The 21714-nt window shown below is 41.7% G+C and overlaps 1 protein-coding gene and 1 non-coding gene across 25 annotated transcripts in view; one reads left to right on the forward strand and one right to left on the reverse strand.

Annotated features, from left to right (window-relative positions):
- The window catches only part of LOC139376020 (GRB10-interacting GYF protein 2-like), a 26309-nt gene extending 7287 nt beyond the window's left edge, over positions 1-19022 (reverse strand). Inside the window, exons 1-22 of one of the 24 annotated variants that reach the window (XM_071118074.1) lie at positions 18920-19022; positions 13418-13469; positions 13062-13215; positions 12733-12828; positions 12339-12552; positions 11899-12007; positions 11567-11637; positions 11399-11431; positions 9846-10052; positions 9240-9472; positions 8836-8983; positions 7080-7313; positions 6595-6824; positions 6124-6268; positions 5840-6006; positions 5234-5475; positions 4732-4862; positions 4375-4475; positions 3182-3277; positions 2839-3009; positions 2112-2342; positions 1230-1361 (exon numbers count right to left, since the gene is read on the reverse strand). In XM_071118074.1, coding sequence (XP_070974175.1) covers positions 1230-1361; positions 2112-2342; positions 2839-3009; positions 3182-3277; positions 4375-4475; positions 4732-4862; positions 5234-5475; positions 5840-6006; positions 6124-6268; positions 6595-6824; positions 7080-7313; positions 8836-8983; positions 9240-9472; positions 9846-10052; positions 11399-11431; positions 11567-11637; positions 11899-12007; positions 12339-12552; positions 12733-12828; positions 13062-13215; positions 13418-13469; positions 18920-19022 — 3300 coding nt within the window. Of the gene's footprint in view, positions 1-1229; positions 1362-2111; positions 2361-2838; positions 3010-3181; positions 3278-4374; positions 4476-4731; positions 4863-5233; positions 5476-5839; positions 6007-6123; positions 6269-6594; positions 6825-7079; positions 7314-8835; positions 8984-9239; positions 9473-9845; positions 10053-11398; positions 11432-11566; positions 11638-11898; positions 12008-12338; positions 12553-12732; positions 12829-13061; positions 13216-13417; positions 13470-17344; positions 17490-18919 lie in introns of those variants that run through there. The other 23 variants (XM_071118095.1, XM_071118092.1, XM_071118091.1 and 20 more) reach the window with 23 other exon arrangements.
- Positions 19023-20824: 1802 nt separating this feature from the next.
- trnap-agg (transfer RNA proline (anticodon AGG)) lies at positions 20825-20896 on the forward strand. The gene has a single exon. It is a non-coding gene; the product is annotated as a tRNA-Pro (tRNA).
- Positions 20897-21714: the final 818 nt, after the last annotated feature.

A 21714-nucleotide genomic window follows, 5' to 3' on the forward strand; every position in this document is an offset into this window, starting at 1 on the left:
ATTGGTCGATTTTCAACCCAGACCCTATTGAATACACAGTGGGATATTGGTTATGTTGCACTTCCTAAGGCTTCCACTAAATGTCAACCGTCTTTAGAAACTTGAATGAGGCTTCTACTGTTATGTGGAGCCAGATGGGAGCTGTTTGAGTCAGTGGTCTGGCAGAGAGCCAGGTCCTGGTCACGCGCATTTCACATGATAGCGACCTGCGTTCCATGGCTTTTCTACAGACAATGGAATTCTCCGGTTGGAACGTTATTGAAGATTTATGATAACATCCTAAAGATTGATTCTATACTTAGTTTGAAATGTTTCTAAGATCTGTAATATAACTTTTTTAAGTTTTCGTCCGACGTTCGGCTGGACCTGCACGAGCGTTTGGATTTGTGTACTAAACGTGCAAACAAAAGTAGCTACTTGGACAAAAATAATGGATATTATCGAACAAAACAAACATTTATTGTGGAACTAGGATTCCTGGGAGTGCATTCTGATGAAGATCAAAGGTAAGGGAATATTTATAATGTTATTTCTGATTTCTGTTGACTCCAACATGGCGGATAATTGTATTTTTTTTTTCTGATTATTGCATGGTTTGCTTTTTCCGGAAAGTTTTTTTGAAATCTGACACAGCGGTTGCATTAAGGAGAGGTATATCTATATTTCCATGTCTAACAATTGTATGTATCAACATTTAGAATGAGTATTTCTGTAAAATGATGTGGCTCTCTGCAATATCACCGGATGTTTTTGGAACTAGTGAACGTAACACGCAAATGTATACTGAGATTTTTTATATAAATATGAACTTTATCAAACAAAACATACATGTAATTGTGTAACATGAAGTCCTATGAGTGTCATCTGATGAAGATCATCAAAGGTTAGTAATTCATTTTATCTCTATTTGTGCTCTTTGGCTGGAAAAATGGCAGAATTTTTCTGTGAGTTGGTGGTGACCTAACATAATCGTTTGTGGTGCTTTCGCTGTAAAGCATATTTGAAAATTGGACACTGGTGGGATTAACAACAAGATTACCTTTAAAACGGTAAAGATACATGTATGTTTGAGGAATTTAAAATTATGAGATTTGTGTTGTTTTGAATTTGGCGCCCTGCACTTTCACTGGCTGTTGTCATATCGATCCCGTTAACGGGATTGCAGCCCTAAGAGGTTTAAGGAGTGTCACCCATGTTAAACGTAATACTTTGACTGTAGCTGCGCTTACCTCCTCTCGTGCCTGTCGTTCCCTCTCCTCTTCCACTTTCTGGATCTCAGCGAGCGACAGCGCGTTCTGGGACTGAGAGATGGCTGCTGCCGTGACTGCTGACTGCTGGCCCCACTTAGAGGAAGACGGCAGCTATGGGACAGGACAAAGATTCGGTTAGTCAGTGATAGAACTGCAAGCAGGACAGTCAGGGCTGTATCCATGACAAAGAAATATTCACATACAGGAACTCATGGATGTGATTAGCACAATAAATACCAGACCAAAAGGCCAACATCCCATTTTAATGTTCAATTAAAAGGTCAAATACAGTATTTCTGATATTCTGACCTCAATTATTGTTAGTAGGATAGTGCATTGTTTATAGGCTATATTTTATTTAATCAGGAAGTCCCATTGAGGTCAAAAGACCTCTTTCCTAAGGCAGACTTTATATAATATAGTATTGTGTATAGGGCTGGGAATTGGCAGGGACCTCACGATACAGTATTATCACGATTCTTTGGTGCCGACACAATATGCAATGCGAATCTATATGTATTGCGATTCGACACTTTTTATTGCGATTTGATGTTCCAAACATATTGTTCACCATATGTCTGCTGCAGAGGGACAAGACAGAGCCATGACAAAACGAGTTTTAAATCAGTCATGGAAATAAGTGCTGAAAACTAATTGGCTCCCAACTTAAAAAGATGGAGAACAAGCTGTGCAGTTACAGCCAACTAGCGCAAAAATAATATTGCAATATTGTCAAAACGATACATAAAAAATAACATCCCGTATGTAACTATCAATCCCCCCCCCCATCACTAATTGTGCAGTCGATGGTACCTAGCTGTTGTAGTGTTAGGTGTCTTAAGGTGTTATACTGTTAGTTACCTTCATCTGGGCTAGCTGCTGTTGCTGCTGTAGTCGGCGGAGCGCCTCCTGCTGCTGCTGCCTCTGTCTGGCTAGCTCCTGCTGCCTCGCCGCCTCCTGCTCCCTCCTTTTCGCCTCCTCCTGCTGTTGCCGTACCAAAGCCACCGCAGCCGCTGCCTCCTCCTCCTCCCGCTTCTCTTCCTCATGCCTTTTCAGGGCCTCCAGCTCCTCCTGCTTTCGGCGCTCCTCCTGCTTTCGGCGCTCCTCCTCCTAAGGAGCAACGATAACACGTTTTTAATTTTTTTTTATTATTTTTTTTTAAATAGGGCCAACTTTATTGAGAAATGCAGATGTGCTCTCTGATTTACATAAATTCACTGAAAACCCACACTAACACAGTTATATTATCAGTATTGCATATTTCATGAAGCCTACTTTAGGCCAGCTAATAGCCTAACCACCAATCAAGCAACATTATGGACAAAATAAAAATCTTGTTGCTGCTGAATTATGTTGCTGTGACAATACAGATCTAATTAAGATCCTACACCTGTATGTGGAAATTTGCATTTGGTATAACCTGTCCCAAACAATAAGGGCAGGGTTGTATTCATTAGGCACACAGTAGCAAAATATTGAGTAATTCTTATTGAAAACCAGGTTGTTCCTTCCCGTTGTACTAAATGTTGTTCTATTTGGTGCCTACTGAACACGACCCTGTACTGGTCTTTATTGTGAAACCCAGCACCTGTTTGCGGAGGAACTCTTCCCTTTGCTTCCTCTCCTCCTCCTCCTCCCTCCTCCTCTCCTCCAGTCTGCGGAGGGCCTCCTCCTGCGCATGCCGTTCCTCTTCCTCCTCTTTCTGTTGGCGCTGTGCCTCCTCCTGCTGCTGCTTCCGCTGCCTCTTCAATGCCTCCTCCTATGGATAGAGAAATCTATCAAATCAGTTGCATAAAACATAAATTAAGGCCTCCTCTTAGGAATTTACAGGCTAATGGGTCAATCTTGCAACTCTAGGCAATCATATATTGAACATCAACAAAGCTGACATGCATATTTCAGCAGGCAACAGTCTAATGAACCCCCCCCACCTGTTTCTGACGTGCTAGCTGCTCCTCCTCCTGGCGTTTGTGTTCCTCCTCCTCCCTCTTGGCACTCAGCTCTGCCTCACCCCGCTCCAGCTCCAGCTGATCAAAGACATTTACAGTTAATAAGTAAATCACAACCACATAAAAAACACCTTTTCACATAACTCAGCGATGCACGAAGTAAACGGCATTGTCGGGCCGATTTCCACATACAACTAAGAACGTTAAAGTACAAGGCAAAAATTCTCTGCTGTTTTGGTCCAGTAGCTACCACGTTGTAGCAGAGCGAAGCCAGTGGCGGAAAAAGTACCCAATTGTCACACTCGAGGAAAGACACCTTAACAGAAAATCACTCAAGAAAAAGTGAAAGTCATCCAGTAAAATACAAGTTAAAGTCTAAAAGTTTTTGATTTTACTTAATAATCGAAAGTTCAAGTATAAATAATTTCAAATTCCTTATATTAAGCGAACCAGACAGCACCATTTTATTTATGGATAGCCAGGGGCACTCTCCAATACTCAGACATGGGCTGGCGTGGTTACACATGGTCTGCGGTTGTGAGCCTGGTTGGATGTACTGCCAAATTCTCAAATCAATGTTGGAGGCAACTTATGGTAGATAAATGAACATTCAATTCTCTTGCAACAGTTCTGTTGGACATTCCTGCAGTCAGCATGCCAATTGCATACTCCCTCAAAACTTGAGACATCTGTGGCATTGTGTTGTGTGACAAAACAGCACATTTTAGAGAGGTCTTTTATTGTCCCCAGCACAAGGTGCACCTGTGTAATGATCATGCTGTTTAATCAGCTTCTTAATATGCCATACCCATCAGGTGGATGGATTATCTTGGCAAAGGAGAAATGCTCACTAACAGGGATGTAAACAAATGTGTGCATAAAATTTGAGAGAAATAAGCTTTTTGTTCGTATGGAAAGTTTCTGCTCATGAAAAACATTTTAAAATGTTGCGATTATATTTTTGTCCGGTATAGTAAAGTACTTTACACCACTGAGTGAAGCACATGCACAGATACTCAGGCACAGTCTTATTGCTGCTTGTGGCAATTCATAACGCTAAACCTTTAAAAGTGTTTAAAAACAGTCAAAAACCCCACATTGAGCCCTAGTCCCAGGCAATTCATAAAGATCTACAACTTAGGATTGCATAAGTACAGAAAATATGGTGCTCTTACCTTGGCAGCCTTATTCTTCTCCAGGTTTTGCATCTGTTCTATGGTGGGGGCCTGAGCCATGGAGTCTATGGGCAGATCCCACACACTGCTGCCCTCCCACGCTGCACAGGCACACAAAACAGTCAGTTAGTAAGGCTGGATGGATGGTCATTATATATCATTGATCCCCATTCATTCCCTACAATTCATATGATTTTGAGCTTTCTCCACTTTTTGGTGAATTGAGGAGCACTGTCTTTTGCTGTCATTGAAGAGGTTCAGATACTCAAACTTTCAAAAGCTAAATTGGTTATAAACATCAGCCCAAAACAAAACGAGTGCTAATGTTTTCAGTGTGTGTTCTGCATTAAGTTTTACCACTGGGTGTGGGTTGCTGGATGTTTGATGTGCAGGAGGCCTGAGAGGTGTTCTGCATTTCCCACACAGAACCCTGGGATTCTGGTACGGACATGGACCGAGTCACAGGAGGTAAGAGAGACTCAGATGTTCTACACAGGGAGCCAAACACAGAAATGGCATAAATAACCAGAACACACCAGTATGTTGACACAGCATTGAATAATGCCCACAGTGAAAGATGTTTGAGGAGAACCCGTGTAATATTGAGTGTGCGAGTATGTCTTCATCATTCAGTAACTTACAGTTAGTGCATTCATCTTAATATAGCTGGGTGGGACAACCACATATCTGTCATAGTAAGCATATTTTTTCTCAAAGTAGCTATCAGCAAAGTCAGTGCTAGTAAGGGGGGTGGAGCCAAGTGAGAGTGCTTGAGGGCCTAGTAATGCTGAAGCTGTGTCTCCAACCTCATCTTGAGGGCCTGGTATTGCAGCAGAGGTGTTTGTGCAGATATGCTTACGTGTTTTCTGCTGACCTCATCTTGAGGGCCTGGTATTGCTGGAGGAGCAGGTTGATCTGCTGCTGCTGTTGCTGCTGCTGCTGGTGTGGTGCTGAGCTGAGGGCCTGGGCTTTCTGCTGGGCCAGGGCTTGGGCGTACTGCTGCCTCAAAAGGTACTGGTACTGCAGCTGCTGCAGCTGGTACAGGTTGAGGGCCGTCAGCTCCTGCTGCCGCTTCAGACGCTCCTGGTCTCCGGCATCACCCTGGGGAGACAGGCCGAGTAAGACATAGGATCGGCAAAGGGACAGAGAAGTAGAGCCACAACACAGGCAAAGGGACAATGACCTGGGCTGCATTCAGCATGGCACAATGTTGTGGAACGTTCAATATGTTATGTAGAGTGAAAAAGCCTCTGACTTAGAATAAGGAATGGCAACGTCACAACATTTGCCTTCTGAACCTGAGCCTAAGCTAAACATAAACTTGCTTTGACCATGAGACAATGCAGATGGTGAGGTGCATCGGAAACATTTTGAATTGCTCATAGACTAATTAAGATTCATTTCAGGATAATACAAAGTAGTGACTTCTAGAATGCTGGATGGAGCTCAGGTGTGTGAGGGTTACCAGTAGGGGTGGCGGTGCTGGGCCGGGGGCGAAGGGCACCCTGCCCCACATCTTGATGATCTCACCCAGGGGCTGGAAGACCTCGTCACAGCCTCTCTTCACCAGCAGGGTCATGGTGAAGTAGCCCGCCTGGAACCACTCTGTCATCTCTGGGTTACTGAACGGACCTGGAGAGGGGGAGACATTATTAGATTTGACAAAGTCACTGAAATTTCTCCATTTACTGGTTGCAGTGTATGCAGATTTTCATTCAGAGAAGCCCCGTTCCCCTCACTCTGTCTCACCCTGTATCTCTCCCTGGGGGTCTTTATAAAACCACTTCAGAGCAGCCTCGTGTGTGAGTGGCAGGCCGGCTGGTTTGGTAGCTGAGCTCTTGGCAGCCAGCCGGTCATCACCGTCCTGTAGATACGCCACCATCTTCTCTGCTTCCTATAAAAGCGAGCGAGAGTTACATTTTATTGTTCATTCAGGGAGTACGTGTAGAGCACCATGACAGTATCCCAAAACAAACACCACTATCTCAGTTTACTGCAGGGAGAGAGATAGAAAAATTGCAATAATTTCATTATAATTCAATAAACACCCTCTCCATATTCTGGACGTGTTCCAAAAATGAACCCACACTGCACGTTTCATGTCCAGACATGCTCTAAATTCAGTAACACCAAAACCAGCTTGGTAACTTTTACTAACTTGCTCAACATGCAGCTCTGTAACCAACTAACTTCCAGAAACCGTAGTCATTGTCCACTAACCTGTTCAAAGTGCTTCAGTCCCTCATCTTCATCCATAGTGTGGTGTGGTGGCATGGCCGTGGGCCTTCCGATGGGCGCCATGAGGCCCGTGCTGGTGGCCATATTGTTAGGAGCCATGATAGACGTGCTCTGGGGCCTGAGGCTAGCACTGAAGGGCAGCGGGGCGGGCATGGCCACGGGAACTTCCAGGGGCTTCTGCTGCATCTGGATGGTGGACGACGGGGCCGACACTGGACAGGAGAGGCAAGAGGGTGTGGGGTTAGTCTCTCACAGACGGAATGATCTCACAATTGACAATCTCAAACTACATGCAATCCTGGGTGTATAATTTAAGCACAAGGTTACTGCGGAAAACAAAGGTGTCATTTACTCAGAGGTGGAGGTGGTTTAAAGAAAGACGCAACAATGTCACCAAACACAGCCTCAAGAGGGCACAAATGTGGGAGATTTGACTGCATTCCTCCACTGCTTGTATATAAACCTACCTGTGAGAGTGTGTGCAACGGTGTGGGGGATGGAGAGGGAGTCCAGCATTGTGTTGGACATGGGTGTGTGCAGGGGGACTTTGTTGGCCTCTGGCCTGTGTTCCGGGGCAGGGGGACGCTCAAGTGGCTTCTCCAACGGCCCCTCAGGGTCCTCTACTCTGTCGGGCTGGCTGGGGGGCAGGGGCTCAGGAGGAGAGGGAGCAGGGGGCGCCTCCTCTATCGCTCTCCCCACATCTAGAGACAAAAACAAGACACATGAATCAATGTTTATCTCCACATAGACAGTTTAGTATTGAGAGCAAAAATACAGTATGCCGGACAGTTTCCACTTTTAACTTCTTATGGTTGGGGGGCAGTATTGAGTAGCTTGGATGAATACGTTTCCTTAAGTCAATGGCCTGCTCCTCAGTCTCAGTTGCTAATATATGCATACTATTATTAGTATTGGATAGAAAACACTAAAGTTTCTAAAACTGTTTGAATGATGTCTGTGAGTGTAACAGAACTCATATGGCAGGCAAAATCCTGAGTTGAAATCAAAACAGGAAGAAACAGTGAGAAATCTGAGCTTTGTATATATTCACCAGAGTCCCCAATGAAATCCCCTTGAGATATTAATGATGTTGCACTGCCTAGGGGTTCCACTAGATGTCAACCAATAATATACATTTTAATGAGACTTCTATGGTGTTGTGGGAGTGAATGAGAGCAGAATGCATCAGGTGTCTATCAAGCAGCCATTTTCTGATCACGCTTATTCCTCATGGTACCCACTCATGAAGACAATAATTAATTTTCCGGTTGAAACTTTATTGAAGCTGTATGTTAAAAACATCCTAATGATTGATTCTGTACTTAGTTTGAAATGTTTCTTCGATTTGTAATATAACTTCTTGAAGTTTTTGTCCGATGTAACGCTGACCAGAATGAGCGTTTGGATATGTATACCAAACGCGCTAACAAAATAAGGTATTTGGACATAAATAACGGTTATTATCGAACAAAAACATTTATTGTGGACCTGGGATTCCTGGAATGCTTTCTGATGTAAAATCATTAAAGGTAAGGGAATATTTATCATGTAATTTTTTGTTTATGTTGACGTCAACATGGTGGCTATTGTGACAAATTTTTCTGAGCGCCGTCTCAGATTATTGCATGGCTGGCTTATTCCGTAAAGTTTTTTTGAAATCAGACACAGCGGTTGCATTAAGGAGAGGTATATCTATAATTCCATGTGTATAACTTGTATTATCATCTACATTTATGATGAGTATTTCTGTTGAATGATGTGGCTATGCAAAATCACTGGATGTTTTTGGAACTAGTGAATGTAAAGCACCAATGTAAACTAATTGATAAATATGAACTTTATCAAACAAAACATACATGAATTGTGTAACATGAAGTCCTATTAGTGTTATCTGATGAACATCAAAGGTTAGTGATTCATTTTATCTCTATTTGTGCTTTTTGAAACTCCTCTCTTTGGCTGGGAAAAAAATGGCTGTGTTTTTCTGTGGCTATGTGGTGACCTAACATAATCGTTTGTGGTGCTTTTGCTGTAAAGCATATTTGAAATCGGACACTGTGGTGGGATTAACAACGAGAATAGCTTTAAAATGGTATGAGATACATGCATGTTTGAGGAATTTTAATTGAGATTTGATGTTTTTAAAATGGTGCCCTACACTTTGACTGGCTGTTGTCATATTGCTCCCGTTAACGGGATTGCAGCCATAAGAAGTTAGCTCACCCTGTTTTCTGATGGGCTCTCTCCTGGCCTCTCCGTCTGTGTCTTTGGTCTCCCGGGGGTGTCCGTCCTCCTCAAGACCCTCGTCACATTCCTCCAGGGGTCTGAAGTCTAGCTCTGCCTCCTCCAGGATGGGCTCCTTGGGAGCTTTCTGTGGGGGAGATATATATATCCTTCTCATAGCAGCCTGGCATTCACAGAGTTCCACAACTCACAGTGCTCCGATGCCATATTTGTAATTGCAGCAAACAAATTGCCCTTTGGGGAAAACCAATCATTGTTTAATAAGTACTCGGTAGACTTCAAATCATGTGTGCAGGTCCTACTAATTTCTTAAACATTTCTTTGGCCCAGCACCCATTAACAAGTGATGTTCGTTATATTGACTAAACGGACTATTCACTCACTCGAACCTTGAGCGAAAGGAAGGCTCCAGAAGAGTCGAAGGTGCCCGTCTCCTCTTCAGCGTCCTCCAGACACCACTCTGGCAGGCTGCCCCCTCCATCCTCCTCCAGGCTGCCGCTGGCCGACGGGGGATGCCTGTAGCCGCGCTCGTCCTCCCTGGCATCGAAAGGGAGCCTCCGCTGCCGCGGCTGCTCCCCCGGGTGAGCCTCTCGCCACCCTGCCGACCGCGGCCCGTCTGAGGAGAAGAGCTGTTTAAGGACCCCGTCACTCAGCTCTACACCAGCCACTCTCTCACATTGAAGACCACCACTTTATGTTGCTGTTTCTTAGATGCATGTGATGCTTTCTTTTATGAAGCTACGGACAGATTGGAGTATTTCCTGTTGAAAACCTGTTCTCATTTGGTTGGCCATGAGGCCTGAACAAGAGAGGGATTTTAGTATGATTTGAGGTGTCCATTGTGATTTGTGAGTTCAGGATAAGACCAGCTTTTAAAAAAATCTCCCTTTTAGAGTTGTATCGAGATTGGCCTGCAATTGAAACCCTCACCCACACACACGACAGGACATATTGTGGTGGCAGTAGTGTGAGATGACTACAGGGCACACCTGGACTCGGGGGGCACCACCGGTCGCTGTCCCGTCGCAAGGCACATGCCAAGGTGCCAGCCAGGCGCCAGCCCCCCTCTTCACCATCCTCACCATTCACTTCATCCCGGGACGTGCGCCAGTTCTCACTCTCCGAACGCGTGAAGTCATGCTTCCTCACTGGCAGGCCCCCCACACTGGTCCCAACCTCCTCGTAGTTAGCACGGACTGGAGGAAAGGAATAACTTTATTTTATCAAAAGGATAACATCAATGTTGACATTTTTATTAAAATATATATATATTTTTTTATAAACACTCAATACATACATATGTAGCAACGCCACAATTTCAAGCAATACATGAGATTCATAGCCTGAGGGTGTCCTTGGTCACAGTAAATAAGTTGAGAGGTTGTCTAAACATTTTCATAGCTGTATTGTTTTCTGATTAAGTAGTGTACAACCTATAAAAGGTACCACCAACCTCCTGTGATCTAAAGTAAATAGCAATAGTAAACTTAGCCAAATGTCTTTGGAGGTGTTGGCAGAATGTATTTTCTTTTGCAGTGACATTTGCTGTATCTAACAGTTTCTGAATTGTTGTGGACCTGTTAACAGATCATATAAATTCAATTATGTTGCATCGCCCGCCATCTCTGAAACTTTGTCTCTTCGGAAAGAAAATAATACTAAAGTAGGCTTACTTAGTGGTAGATCGAAAGATCAACTGTGTTCATCTGTTAAATTCTACTCTGTTCTAAACCCCTTTCAGATTTGTTTATTTATTATAATAGTCTATCTAACACGCCCAATTATATTAGATGTGCATGGTCATTAGTTGCATGGCTACTTCGGGAATATGAACTCATGGTCAGAAAAGGTGAGGAATTTATTCTGCAATGGTTATGACATACGTATAATGTATTATGTTTATAAATGAAATATTGTCAACTCGAGAAATGACTTTATTCAGACGTAGCCTACAAACTCCAATGGAAAAGGTGAACCGTTAAACTTTGGATCGCATAGAGAAAAATACTTGAAATAGCTTATCTATTTCCTACTGTGAAGTAGGTCCAATTAAATGAGAGATGGGACGAATGGTAGCCTATCCTAAATTGTTGGAGGCCTATAGGTAATTTCGTGAGGCCATCAGAAGCCATCAGTCAGAAGCCATCAGTCAGAAAAGGTGAGGAATTGATTCTTCAATGATCATATAAATGAAATAAATAGAAAATAGATGCCTATTTCTAATTACTTAAGAATGCAAAGATAAAATAAAGGTATTTTCTCTCCTCTCAATAATGGGAAATGACTGCATCTTATATTTAGCTACCTGTTTTTTAGCTACCATTTGCACTTGGCTAAAATTCTGCCTTCTTGCAATGGAATACTTCAACCACTAGAAACTGTGCGTACACATGGTTTAAAGTTGGCGGGGAGGAAAGCACATTCTCACGTCAAGTTCAGTTTTTATAAATTCCAACTTTTGCGTGAAAACTGGCACACGCACATTTTGGGGTCTATTTTGTACGCACGGTTTACGAACGAGTACCCTGGAGGGAAAACTTACTATGATTCATCAGGAAGTGGGTAGGAGCAACTTCTGCCAAGTCAATGGAACAGAGAGAGAGAGAGAAAGCAAAGTGATTACATTACCTGTAAATTATTTAACCCACCATTTTATTTATATCACATTCAAACAGCATTGATTATTTGATGAGCAAGCATTGGCACAAACCTGGCTCTTTTCGACCTGGCTTTTCAAACCTTCGGTCTCCCCTAGATGGGGAGAAAATAGACTCAGCATGACTTTGAAAAGGAGAAAAGACAAAAATAATGACTGAGCATGCAGATAGTCAAACACAGATGGATATAACCAAAAACATGACAATATGTCAACACCATAAACCAAATGGGTTTTGATCATTCTCATTCCACTAGCCTGGAACCCATCTTAAGATGCACCCACTTAACATGAAGATTTGCATAAATCATGCATTGAAGTCAAAGGTTAATGGGCGTGACAATTCCAGTTACACGCTTGTGCCTCCAGTAAGGATAGTCCATTACCTCTCCTCCCAGCTCTGGGAGCGGTGCATCTCCCTGCCCCCGCGTCCGAAGCCTCCTTCCACGTCATCAAAACTTCTTTGGTAAAACCCTCCGTCTCCTCTACCCCGACCTACCAGACACACATTTGAAATACCTTATTTAAATCCACAATTCACATTACAGTTGAAAAGGATTCAAACATACACGCCACACTTTAATGTTGGAGCTAGCTGGTGAAAATGAATTCAACCAGCTGCGATAGCTTCTGCTGACAGGAGCATTATCAAGCCTATTAACAGAGTGCTACGGTTACATCCCTTCTGTGAAGCTGGCAGACATTGTTAAGATTCTTAGGGGTGGTTCTCAACCTATATATAAATCACTGGTCTCAACAGCCAATAGTCTAGAGTAGTTTCCTCGTCTCTTTTCCTTTATTGACATGAAAAAAATTAACAGTTCACCTAGTCTGTTTTTCTGATTAGCGCAGATGAAGAGGACACAAGCAGAGGAAGCCTCTTCAGACTGTTGAGATGGACACAGAGAGAATAGGGCTCTTTCCTCACCTCGACCCCGTGAGGTACTTCGACCCCTCGGCGCCCCAGGCCCCACCGGACCCCCTCCTCTCCCCATCAGCCTGAGCACAGCTGCACTGTTTACAGACATGGAAAAATTTCTCTGTGGGGGAGAGGGAGGGAGAAAGAGGATAAAGAAAGAGGGGATGATGGGGCAGACCTGTCTATAACCAACAATTCTCTATATTTGGTTACAAACAAACAGGGTAAGGTGAAAGGTGCAGTCTTAATTTAGCATATTCATTGTAACATGGCTTCGTAAATTAACAGTGAAGGAACCAACCTGCTCTTCCTCTGTAAATGCTACAAGTGCCAGTGGTGGCAGGGGCTCCTCTTGTAAAATGGGCAGAAAATCCTTATCGTGCAGGTCTACAGGGATCTGATAAGGAGAAGGAAGAAATTGTATGAGTATCCATTGCAACGTCAGGTTTAATACACATTACAGGAAGGTGACAATATTTGAATTTTAAAGAAATCTCACTCCACAAAAGGATGAATCATAATTTTGTCTTGGGGCACTTTTCAGAAGCTGCCGATACAAGTCACTTTATTTGTATGCCAATCATGTATCTCTGTATCCTTTTAGAACACATCGGAATTCCTTTGCCTCACCTCCCTATCCTTAACATAAAGTGCTAGCATTTCTTCTCTCCCGTAGCGGTAGTCTGCAAGTTTATACTTTGGCATTGCAGGTGAGAGAGGTGGTGAGGTGGCAACGCTACTGCTGCTACCACCCCCATGGCCACCGCCAGACAGGGCCCGGAGCCTGGTGAAGAGGGACAGAAGGAGAAAAAGACAAACAAAAGTGAAGTTTAGAGGACAACTTTCAGGCCTCAACACTGCACCTGGTGTCAAAAAACAAACCAGCCTAACAACTCAGAACACTGTTAATCAACTTGATGGTTCTCTTAATTCAATACAACATTTCAGCTCAAGAAGATTTCATATTAACATAATGCTATACCAACCATTCTGGTCCGAAGTTGAGTGTCTGAGTTTCTGCCATTCTTCCTAGAACTTCTATTGGAAGGAAAGGGCCAAAATAATTAGCCTAATACAATGCAATATTTTTCTTGGAAAGGTATTCAAATCAAATTGTATTGGTCACATACACATATTTAGCAGATGTTACTGCGGGTGTAGCAAAATGCAAGGACATCATTCAACATCCTTTGATCAACACACAAAAAGGAAATTACTATTTCCTCTCCAGACGGAATTGAAAATCTTCGATCCCATTTGTCTTTATGCCACAGATTACAAACCCAAATTCTGATTTTAAAGGTCATTCGATGGTGACAAATATTGCATCACCCGATCCTCTGTCAGGTACATAATACCAATTATTTAGGTAATTGCCAGAGCCATGTACTGTATAGTCTGTATATGAAATAGATCTTTAAAGCTTTCTTTATTAAGGACTTCTTGACAGTTCATAATCGCACTGAAATGTACAGTGCATTCTGAAAGTATTCAGACCCCTTGACTTTTTTTTACAGCCCTGTTCTAAAATGAATTAAATATTTGGTTTCCTCAATCTACACACAATAATATACCATAATGACAAATCATTTTTTTTTTTAGAAATGATTGAAACATTTAAAAACCAAACAGAAATACCTTATTTACATAAGAATTCAGACCCTTTGCTATGAGCACAGGTGAATACTGTTTACATTGATCACCCTTAAGATGTTTCTACAACTTGATTAGAGTAAATTCAATTGATTGGACATGATTTGGAAAGGCCCACAGCGGTCTATATAAGGTCCCACAGTTGACAATGCATGTCAGAGCAAAAACCAAGTCATGAGGTCGAAGGAATTGTCCATAGAGCTCCGAGGCAGGATTGTTTCAAGGTACAGATCTGCGGAAGGTTACCAAAACATTTCTGTAGCATTGAAGGTCCCCAAGAACACAGTGACCTCCATCATTCTTAAATGGAAGAAGTTTGGAACCACCACCACTCTTCCTAGAGCTGGCCGCCCGGCCAAACTTAGTTATCAGGGGAGAAGGGCCATGGTCAGAGAGGTGATCAAGAACCCGATGGTCACAGAGTTCCTCTGTGGAGATGGGAGAACCTTCCAGAAGGACAACCATCTCTGCAACACTCCACCAATCAGGCCTTTATGGTAGAGTGGCCAGACGGAAGCCACTCCTCAGTAAAAGACACATGACAGCCCGCTTGGAGTTTGCCAAAAGGCAGCCAAAGGACTCTGACCATGAGAAATAAGATTCTCTGGTCTGATGAAACAAAGATAGAACTCTTTGGCCTGAATGCCAAGCATCATGTCTGGAGGAAACCTGGCACAATCCCTATGGTGAAGCATGCTGGTGGGAGCATCATGCTATGGGGATGTTTTTCAGCGGCAGGGACTGGGAGACTAGTCAGGATCGAGGAAAAGATAAATGGAGCACAGAGTACAGAGAGATCCTTGATCCTAACAACTCAGAACTTAGAGCAGAGCACTGTTAATCAACTTAATGGTTCTCTTAATTCAATACAACATTTAGCCAATTGTGTGCCGCTCTATGGGTCTCCCAATCACGGCCGGATGTCGGTATTGGTATTGTTTTTTTTGGCAAGCACAATAACGGATATCGGCCAAAAAAGTAACATCTGTGCATCCCTACACCCGTAGCGCAACCCTTGAGGTATCATATATATGTGTGTAAAATACACACACGCACTACCATTCAAAAGTTTGCAGTTAATTAGAAATGTCCTTGTTTTTGAAAAGCAAAGCATTTCTGGTCCATTAAAAAATCTAATTGATCAGAAATACAGTGGACATCGTTAACGTTGTAAATGACTATTGTAGCTGGAAACGGCAGATTTTTCATGGAATATCTGCATAGGCGTACAGAGGTCCATTATCAGCAGCCATCACTCCTGTGTTCCAATGACACAATGTGTTAGCTTATCCAAGTTGATTGTTTTAAAAGGCTAATTGATCATTAGGAAACCCTTTTGCAATTGTTAGAACAGCTGAAAACTGTTGTTCTGATTAAAGAAGCAATAAAACTGTCCTTCAGACTAGTTGAGTATCTGGAGCTGAAATGTCTTGAGTCAATAAGTATTCAACACCTTTGTTATGGCAAGCCTAAATACATTCTGAATTAAAAATGTGATTAAGTCACATAAGTTCAATGGACTCAGTGTGCACAAGTTTTAAACATGATTTTTGAATGACAACCTCATCTTTGTACCCCACACATACAGATAATTGTAAGGTCCCTCTGTCGAGCAGTGAATTTCAAACAGATTCAACTGCAAAGACCAGGGAGGTTTTCCAATGCCTCGCAAAGAAGAGCAGCCGTTGGTGGATGGGTAAAAAAAAAAAAAAAGGCAGACATTGAATATCCCTTTGAGCATGATGAAGTGAATCATTACATTTTGGATAGTGTATCAATACCCACAGTACAAAGATAAAGGCGTCCTTCCTAACTCAGTTGCCGGAGGAAGGAAACCAGTCAGGGATTTCACCATTAAGCCAATGGTGACTTTAAAACAGTTAAAGAGTAATGGCTGTGAGGATGGAACAACACTGTTACTCCACAATACTAACTAAATTGACAGTGAAAAGAAGGAGTGAAAAGAAGGAAGCACGTAGAGAATAAAAACATTTTTTTTAAATGCATCCTGTTTGCAACACGGCACTAAAGTAATACTGCAAAAAGGTGGCAAAGCTATTAACACTTTGTATTCAGGACAAAAAAAATTTGGCAAATCCAGCATAACTCATTACTGAGTACCACTCTCCATACTTTCAAGCATCGTGGTGGCTGCATCATGTTACGGGTATATTTGTAATCGTTAAGGACTGGGGAGCTTTTTAGGATAAAAATATGAAACGGAATGGAGCTAAGCACAGGCAAAATCCTAGAGGAAAACCTGGTTCCGTCTGCTTTCCATCAGACACTGGGAGATGAACTCACCTTCCAGCAGGGCAAAAACACAAGGCCAAATCTACACTCAAATTGTTTACAAAGAAGACAGTGAATTTTCCTGAGTGGCAGAGTTACAGTTTGGACGTATCTACTTGAAAATCCATGGCAAAACCTGAAATGGTTGTCTTGCAATGATATACAACCATTCTGACAGAGCTTGAAGAATTTTGAAAATAATAATGGGCAAATGTACGATCCAGGTGTGCAAAGCTTTTAGAGACTTACCCAAAAAGACTCACAGCTGTAATTGCTGCCAAAGGTGCTTCTACAAAGTATAACTCAGGGGTGTGAATACTTATGAAAATAGGGTAGTGTGTGTAGATGGGTGAGAATTATTTTGTAAGTATATATATATGTTCAATTCAGGCTATAAATCAAAACATGGAATAAGTCAAGGGGTATGAATACTTTGAAGGCACTGTAGCTAAAGTTCACAGATCAGTTAGTGACCCTTAGTCAGCCTTAAGGTACGTTTAAACCACAATCTTCTCTAGCCAGATAGCTATAGAATAAACCGAAAGCATTTGTTGTTGAACTTCCCACCTGTTGCAAGCCAAAGCCACATATGGGCTACAGCCAATCAACATTAGAATTGTAATTCATTATTTATGGTGACAAAAAAAGATCAAGCTGCAACTTCTGTAGAGATCCTGCACCACAACAGCCCCAGTGAAGAATGGAGACTAGCCACAAATGATTGATTAGATGCCGTATTATGTCCCTCTCAGTAGCCTGCTCCTGTAGTCCATTATTGGGCTAATGTTGCTCCTTATAGTCCAAGGCCCGTGCATGTTCTGTTTAGAGGAGAATTGGCTCTAGCAGCCAAAACTGCCAAAAACTTAATCTAAACATGAATAAATTCGCAATTGTGGTAAGGTTCTAGAAACATAAAGTACTCTAGTTTCACATCAAAATTATTTCACAAACGCTAAATATACACTTACTGTACACTGTTTTAACCGGTAAACCAGCCTAGAGTATTTTTCAGTGACAACACGTTTGTGGGGTCCATCTTCCGTTTACACACTGGTGTTCAAGACGCAGATGGCTATTTAGAACAGTTACTCCTCAGTCTTCTGTAAACAAGCGCTGTAACATGGAAATATGGCCGTGTGGGAACCCGAACGCTATAAAGCTGTGTAGTAATAGAACCTTTTGTTTGTTGAAAATTATTTGTTGTTGATATAAAATATTTGATTTTCCAAAACAGTAACGCAAGTGATGGGTTTTTAACATTCTTAATGAGCGTCGGGACTCTTAACAAAAATCATGATCAGATGATACTATATTATAGTCCATAGGGCTGAAGGTAGTTAGCGTCTATGAATGGTTTAGTTTGTGACTGATATAAATGCAAGTTAAATATTCAAGTTTCAACCAGCTAATATTTGGACTGTTGGCTAGTTAGGTTTCGAAGTAGTCTGACTTTCAATGTCAAGCTCAAATGATTTCTACATGCATGTCTATGTCTTATCAATATTGTATCACGTTATTATAAGATAAGGAACTTGACAAATTAGCTGTCTGGCAAATAACAAACTGTACTTCTTAAATACGTTTAATAAATTGCATAAACGCGTTATATCTATTCCAAACAATTATCTATATACAGGTTTACCTCATTGATTCCAACACGAGCTACAGTAGCTAGCTAGTAGCTAACTAACGTTAGCTTCCCATATGGCTGGCCATAATTAGCCTGATAATCCGACTGACACACATTCCCATACGAAACTTTAGCTACCTAGATGCTAGCTAGTGAGTTGGCAATACAAACTAGCTAACGTTAGCAAGCTAGCCATGTTAATTAACGTTAATGACAATAGACATTAGCCATAAAATAAGTTAAACGTTAGATAGCTAACGTGAACCAACTAAAGAAATGTTGGCTAACCTTCTGACATTTAACATAGCCTAGCCACAATGTGCTACCAAGCTGTTTGGCAAGCTAGCTAAGTAACTGCATGACAGCTAACTAGCTAGTTAATCAAGTTGATAGCATAATAGTTAACGTTTTAGCTATTGTATTTATCCATACATAATGATACGATGTTATATAGCTAGCTAGAACAGTAACCTGTGCTAACTGGTCAACATAACTAACTAGAGAACTTAGTTTTACAAAACTTTCAGTAACGATCGATCACTGATCGGTAATTTCTACGAAAATGCCAAGCTTCTCAAAAGGAAAACAAACAAAGAGTCATACTGTTACAAAATCGCAGAAGTATTGTGGGCTGACACGAGTTCACGCTTAACCCCCAAACCTCCATGCGGCCTACGAGCCTTCCGCTACAAGAGGTTCTCGTTGGAAAACGTTCCATCTCGCTCCGGACCGAATGCGGTGCCACCACATAGTTGAGGCCGGAGCCTCAAGGCCAAGCAAACATGCTGGTATAACAACACTCATAAACGCGTTGAATTTGCGGAAACTGGGATCTTTAGCATCGTGAATACTTATTTCGATAGTTTAGCTTTATTTTATAGCAAAACTGTGCATTTAATCTTCGCTGTCTTACCTCTGCTTTTACTGACAGCACAGGGTTTATTTGTATTCGAGTTGTGTGTGGCTCTCTCTCCGTTTCCACAAGATGGCTGAGAATGGGTCACATGACAATACATATCCCGATAAAGACCCGTATGCCAAAGAAAGATTCGCTGACAGCATATTTTGCAAAGTACAAATCGTACTGAATGTATCTGTATGATTTCTGTACGTGTAGACTAAACAATGACTTTAGAACATCTTATGTTAGTCTTATTCTGACCAAATATTGTAGAAGTTACAGAATTACATATGATTAAGTGCATCATTGTAAACATCATGCATGCACACATAAGATGATACAATCCATGCATTGGCCCTTTTTGCACAAACTCTTTTGACTCATCACATACGCAGCTGCTATACTGTTTATTATTTACCATGTACATATTTAGCTCAGTTATGCACATAGACTTCGTTACTGGTACCCCGTGTATATATTTCTCTCTTTTTTCTCTGCATTGTTGGGAAGGTCCCGTAAGTAAGCATTTCACTGTTAGTCTACACCTGTTGTTTACGAAGCATGTGACAAATACAATTTGATTTGATATACATCAGAGTTCCCCTCTTCGTCTCTGATTACATTTACAGATTAATTACCTGTTATTGTTTAACTTTACCGTGTCATGATCATGTGAACAAAAATGTAGCAAATTCAACGATAAATATGAATGATTGCTGATGGGCTACAATGCTAAAAAATATATAAACGTTTTCTTATATTATGGAAAACTTGGCATAGGCCAAATACACGTATCAAACACAGTAACTAACGAGGTGCTATTTGTGGTGTCACAGAGACATCTAGTGGTCAATATTATAAACGGAAGCGCGATAACTGCTTAGCTAGCTAGCGCTACATAATTTGACACTTGAGATCGACATGAGGCGAGAGCGGTTGTTAACTTTGGGCGACGGTAAGGAATACAACAAACACAAATATTAAGTTGACAACAGTTAGCAGTAACTAACAACACATATACATATCACAGTACCCCGTGTATTTGAACGTAATGAATGACAAGTGGGTCAATAGATAGCTTCCAATCGTTTAAACGCGTTCTAACAAGCTAATTTAACTAGCGTTAGCTTGCTGTCAAAACGACCTATACCCAATCAAAACCTAGTAAGCTAGCTACACATGATATATAGTGTAATAACAAATAGGGGAATGGGCTGATACCTAGTCAGTTGTACAACTGAAAGCATTCAACTGAAATGTGTCTTCCGCATTTAACCCAACCTCTCTGAATCGGAGAGGTGCGGGGGCTGCCATTATCGACATCTACGTTTTCGGCGCCCGGGGACCAGTGGGTTAACTGCCTTACTCAGGGCAGGACGGCAGATTTTTACCGTGTCAGCTCCGGGATTTGATCCAGCAACTTTCCGGTTACTGGGCCAACGCTGAAAACTGAAGTCCAATTTACTTGGTTAAAAGTAAAGGTGCGTCTGATGATGCATGACTTAGTGGGCTGGGGTGTCCAATACTGTTGCTGGCTAGCTAGCTAACAACGATTCCATGGCATGTTGATGTCTGTTCAGAAACATTGTTGATCACGTGCAATTCGGAATATTTATTGTTCTAATTTTACTGAACAATCATCCAGGCTGTATCACACCCGGTGGTGATTGGGAGTACCATAGGGCGGCGCACAGTTGGCCCAGCGTCATTGTAAATACGAATTTGTTCTTAACTGGCTTGCCTAGTTAAATAAAGGTTAAATGGAAGAAAAAAAAAAAATGAAATCGTATTTGTTGTTTACATAGCACTGACGTTACATATTTAACAGGGGCACCTTATCGTTCAAGAATCTGAATTTTCTAAATAAAAAACTGTTTTAAACGAAGAAAATCACATAATTCCAGCACCTTCTATCGTGGCTCGTTGGTCTAGGGGTATGATTCTCGCTTAGGGTGCGAGAGGTCCCGGGTTCAAATCCCGGACGAGCCCTCCTTTTTATATTTCTCACACTTTCTTTTATAATTGTAGGCAAAACATATAGCCTATATGTAATTATATTTCAGACAAAATATGGCAGAAATTATCAAACAAAATTGAGATTCAGTGGATTTTAGACCCTTGTAATTACATTGAGGTGATTTACACACCAATTGCACACACAGGTGGAAGCAGAATACACAAACAAATGAGGTTGTTAAATATGCAAATATGTTGTCTTAACTTGCTGTTCGCTTTCGTTTCTGTCAGTTTAGGGCAAAGGTTTAGAATAATTTAGAATGAGATTATGTTAAACCAGGTAATTTCCATTAATAGCATACTCTGATTCTAGTTTTGGTAAAGCGTTTAGAGCAAATGTGGCAAGATTATTGTTTATTTCATTTTTATACAACGGGTTGGTCTGTTCCTGAATGCTGATTGGTTAAAAGCCATTCCAGCCGGTGTCTATTCCACAAATTACCACCTGCTAAATCTATGACGTTAAAATTCCTCTGTTCTATCTGACTGCCAATCTACTGCCTCATTAGCCCAGGCAGGGAAGTCATAAACTTGATCTCCACTATAAAAAGCATCTGGACATTATCTCACATTTCTGTTAGACTAACATTTAGTTTTCAACAGCAGAGATTTGTATAAACCTTGCTGTCTGTCTCTGACATTTGCAACATTGTTTCAATATTAAAATTCAATCTCCCTACTGTCCCATAGTAATGAACGTGTAGAGGTCGGGAGTCGGGACGAGAGAGAGATGCACGCAACGTTTCTCAGCGAGTCGAAATCATGAATCAGCTGGCATCATTTTTATGGAT

Source organism: Oncorhynchus clarkii, chromosome 20 (assembly GCF_045791955.1).
Source record: "Oncorhynchus clarkii lewisi isolate Uvic-CL-2024 chromosome 20, UVic_Ocla_1.0, whole genome shotgun sequence".
In the NCBI taxonomy this organism is placed as follows: Eukaryota; Metazoa; Chordata; class Actinopteri; order Salmoniformes; family Salmonidae; genus Oncorhynchus; species Oncorhynchus clarkii.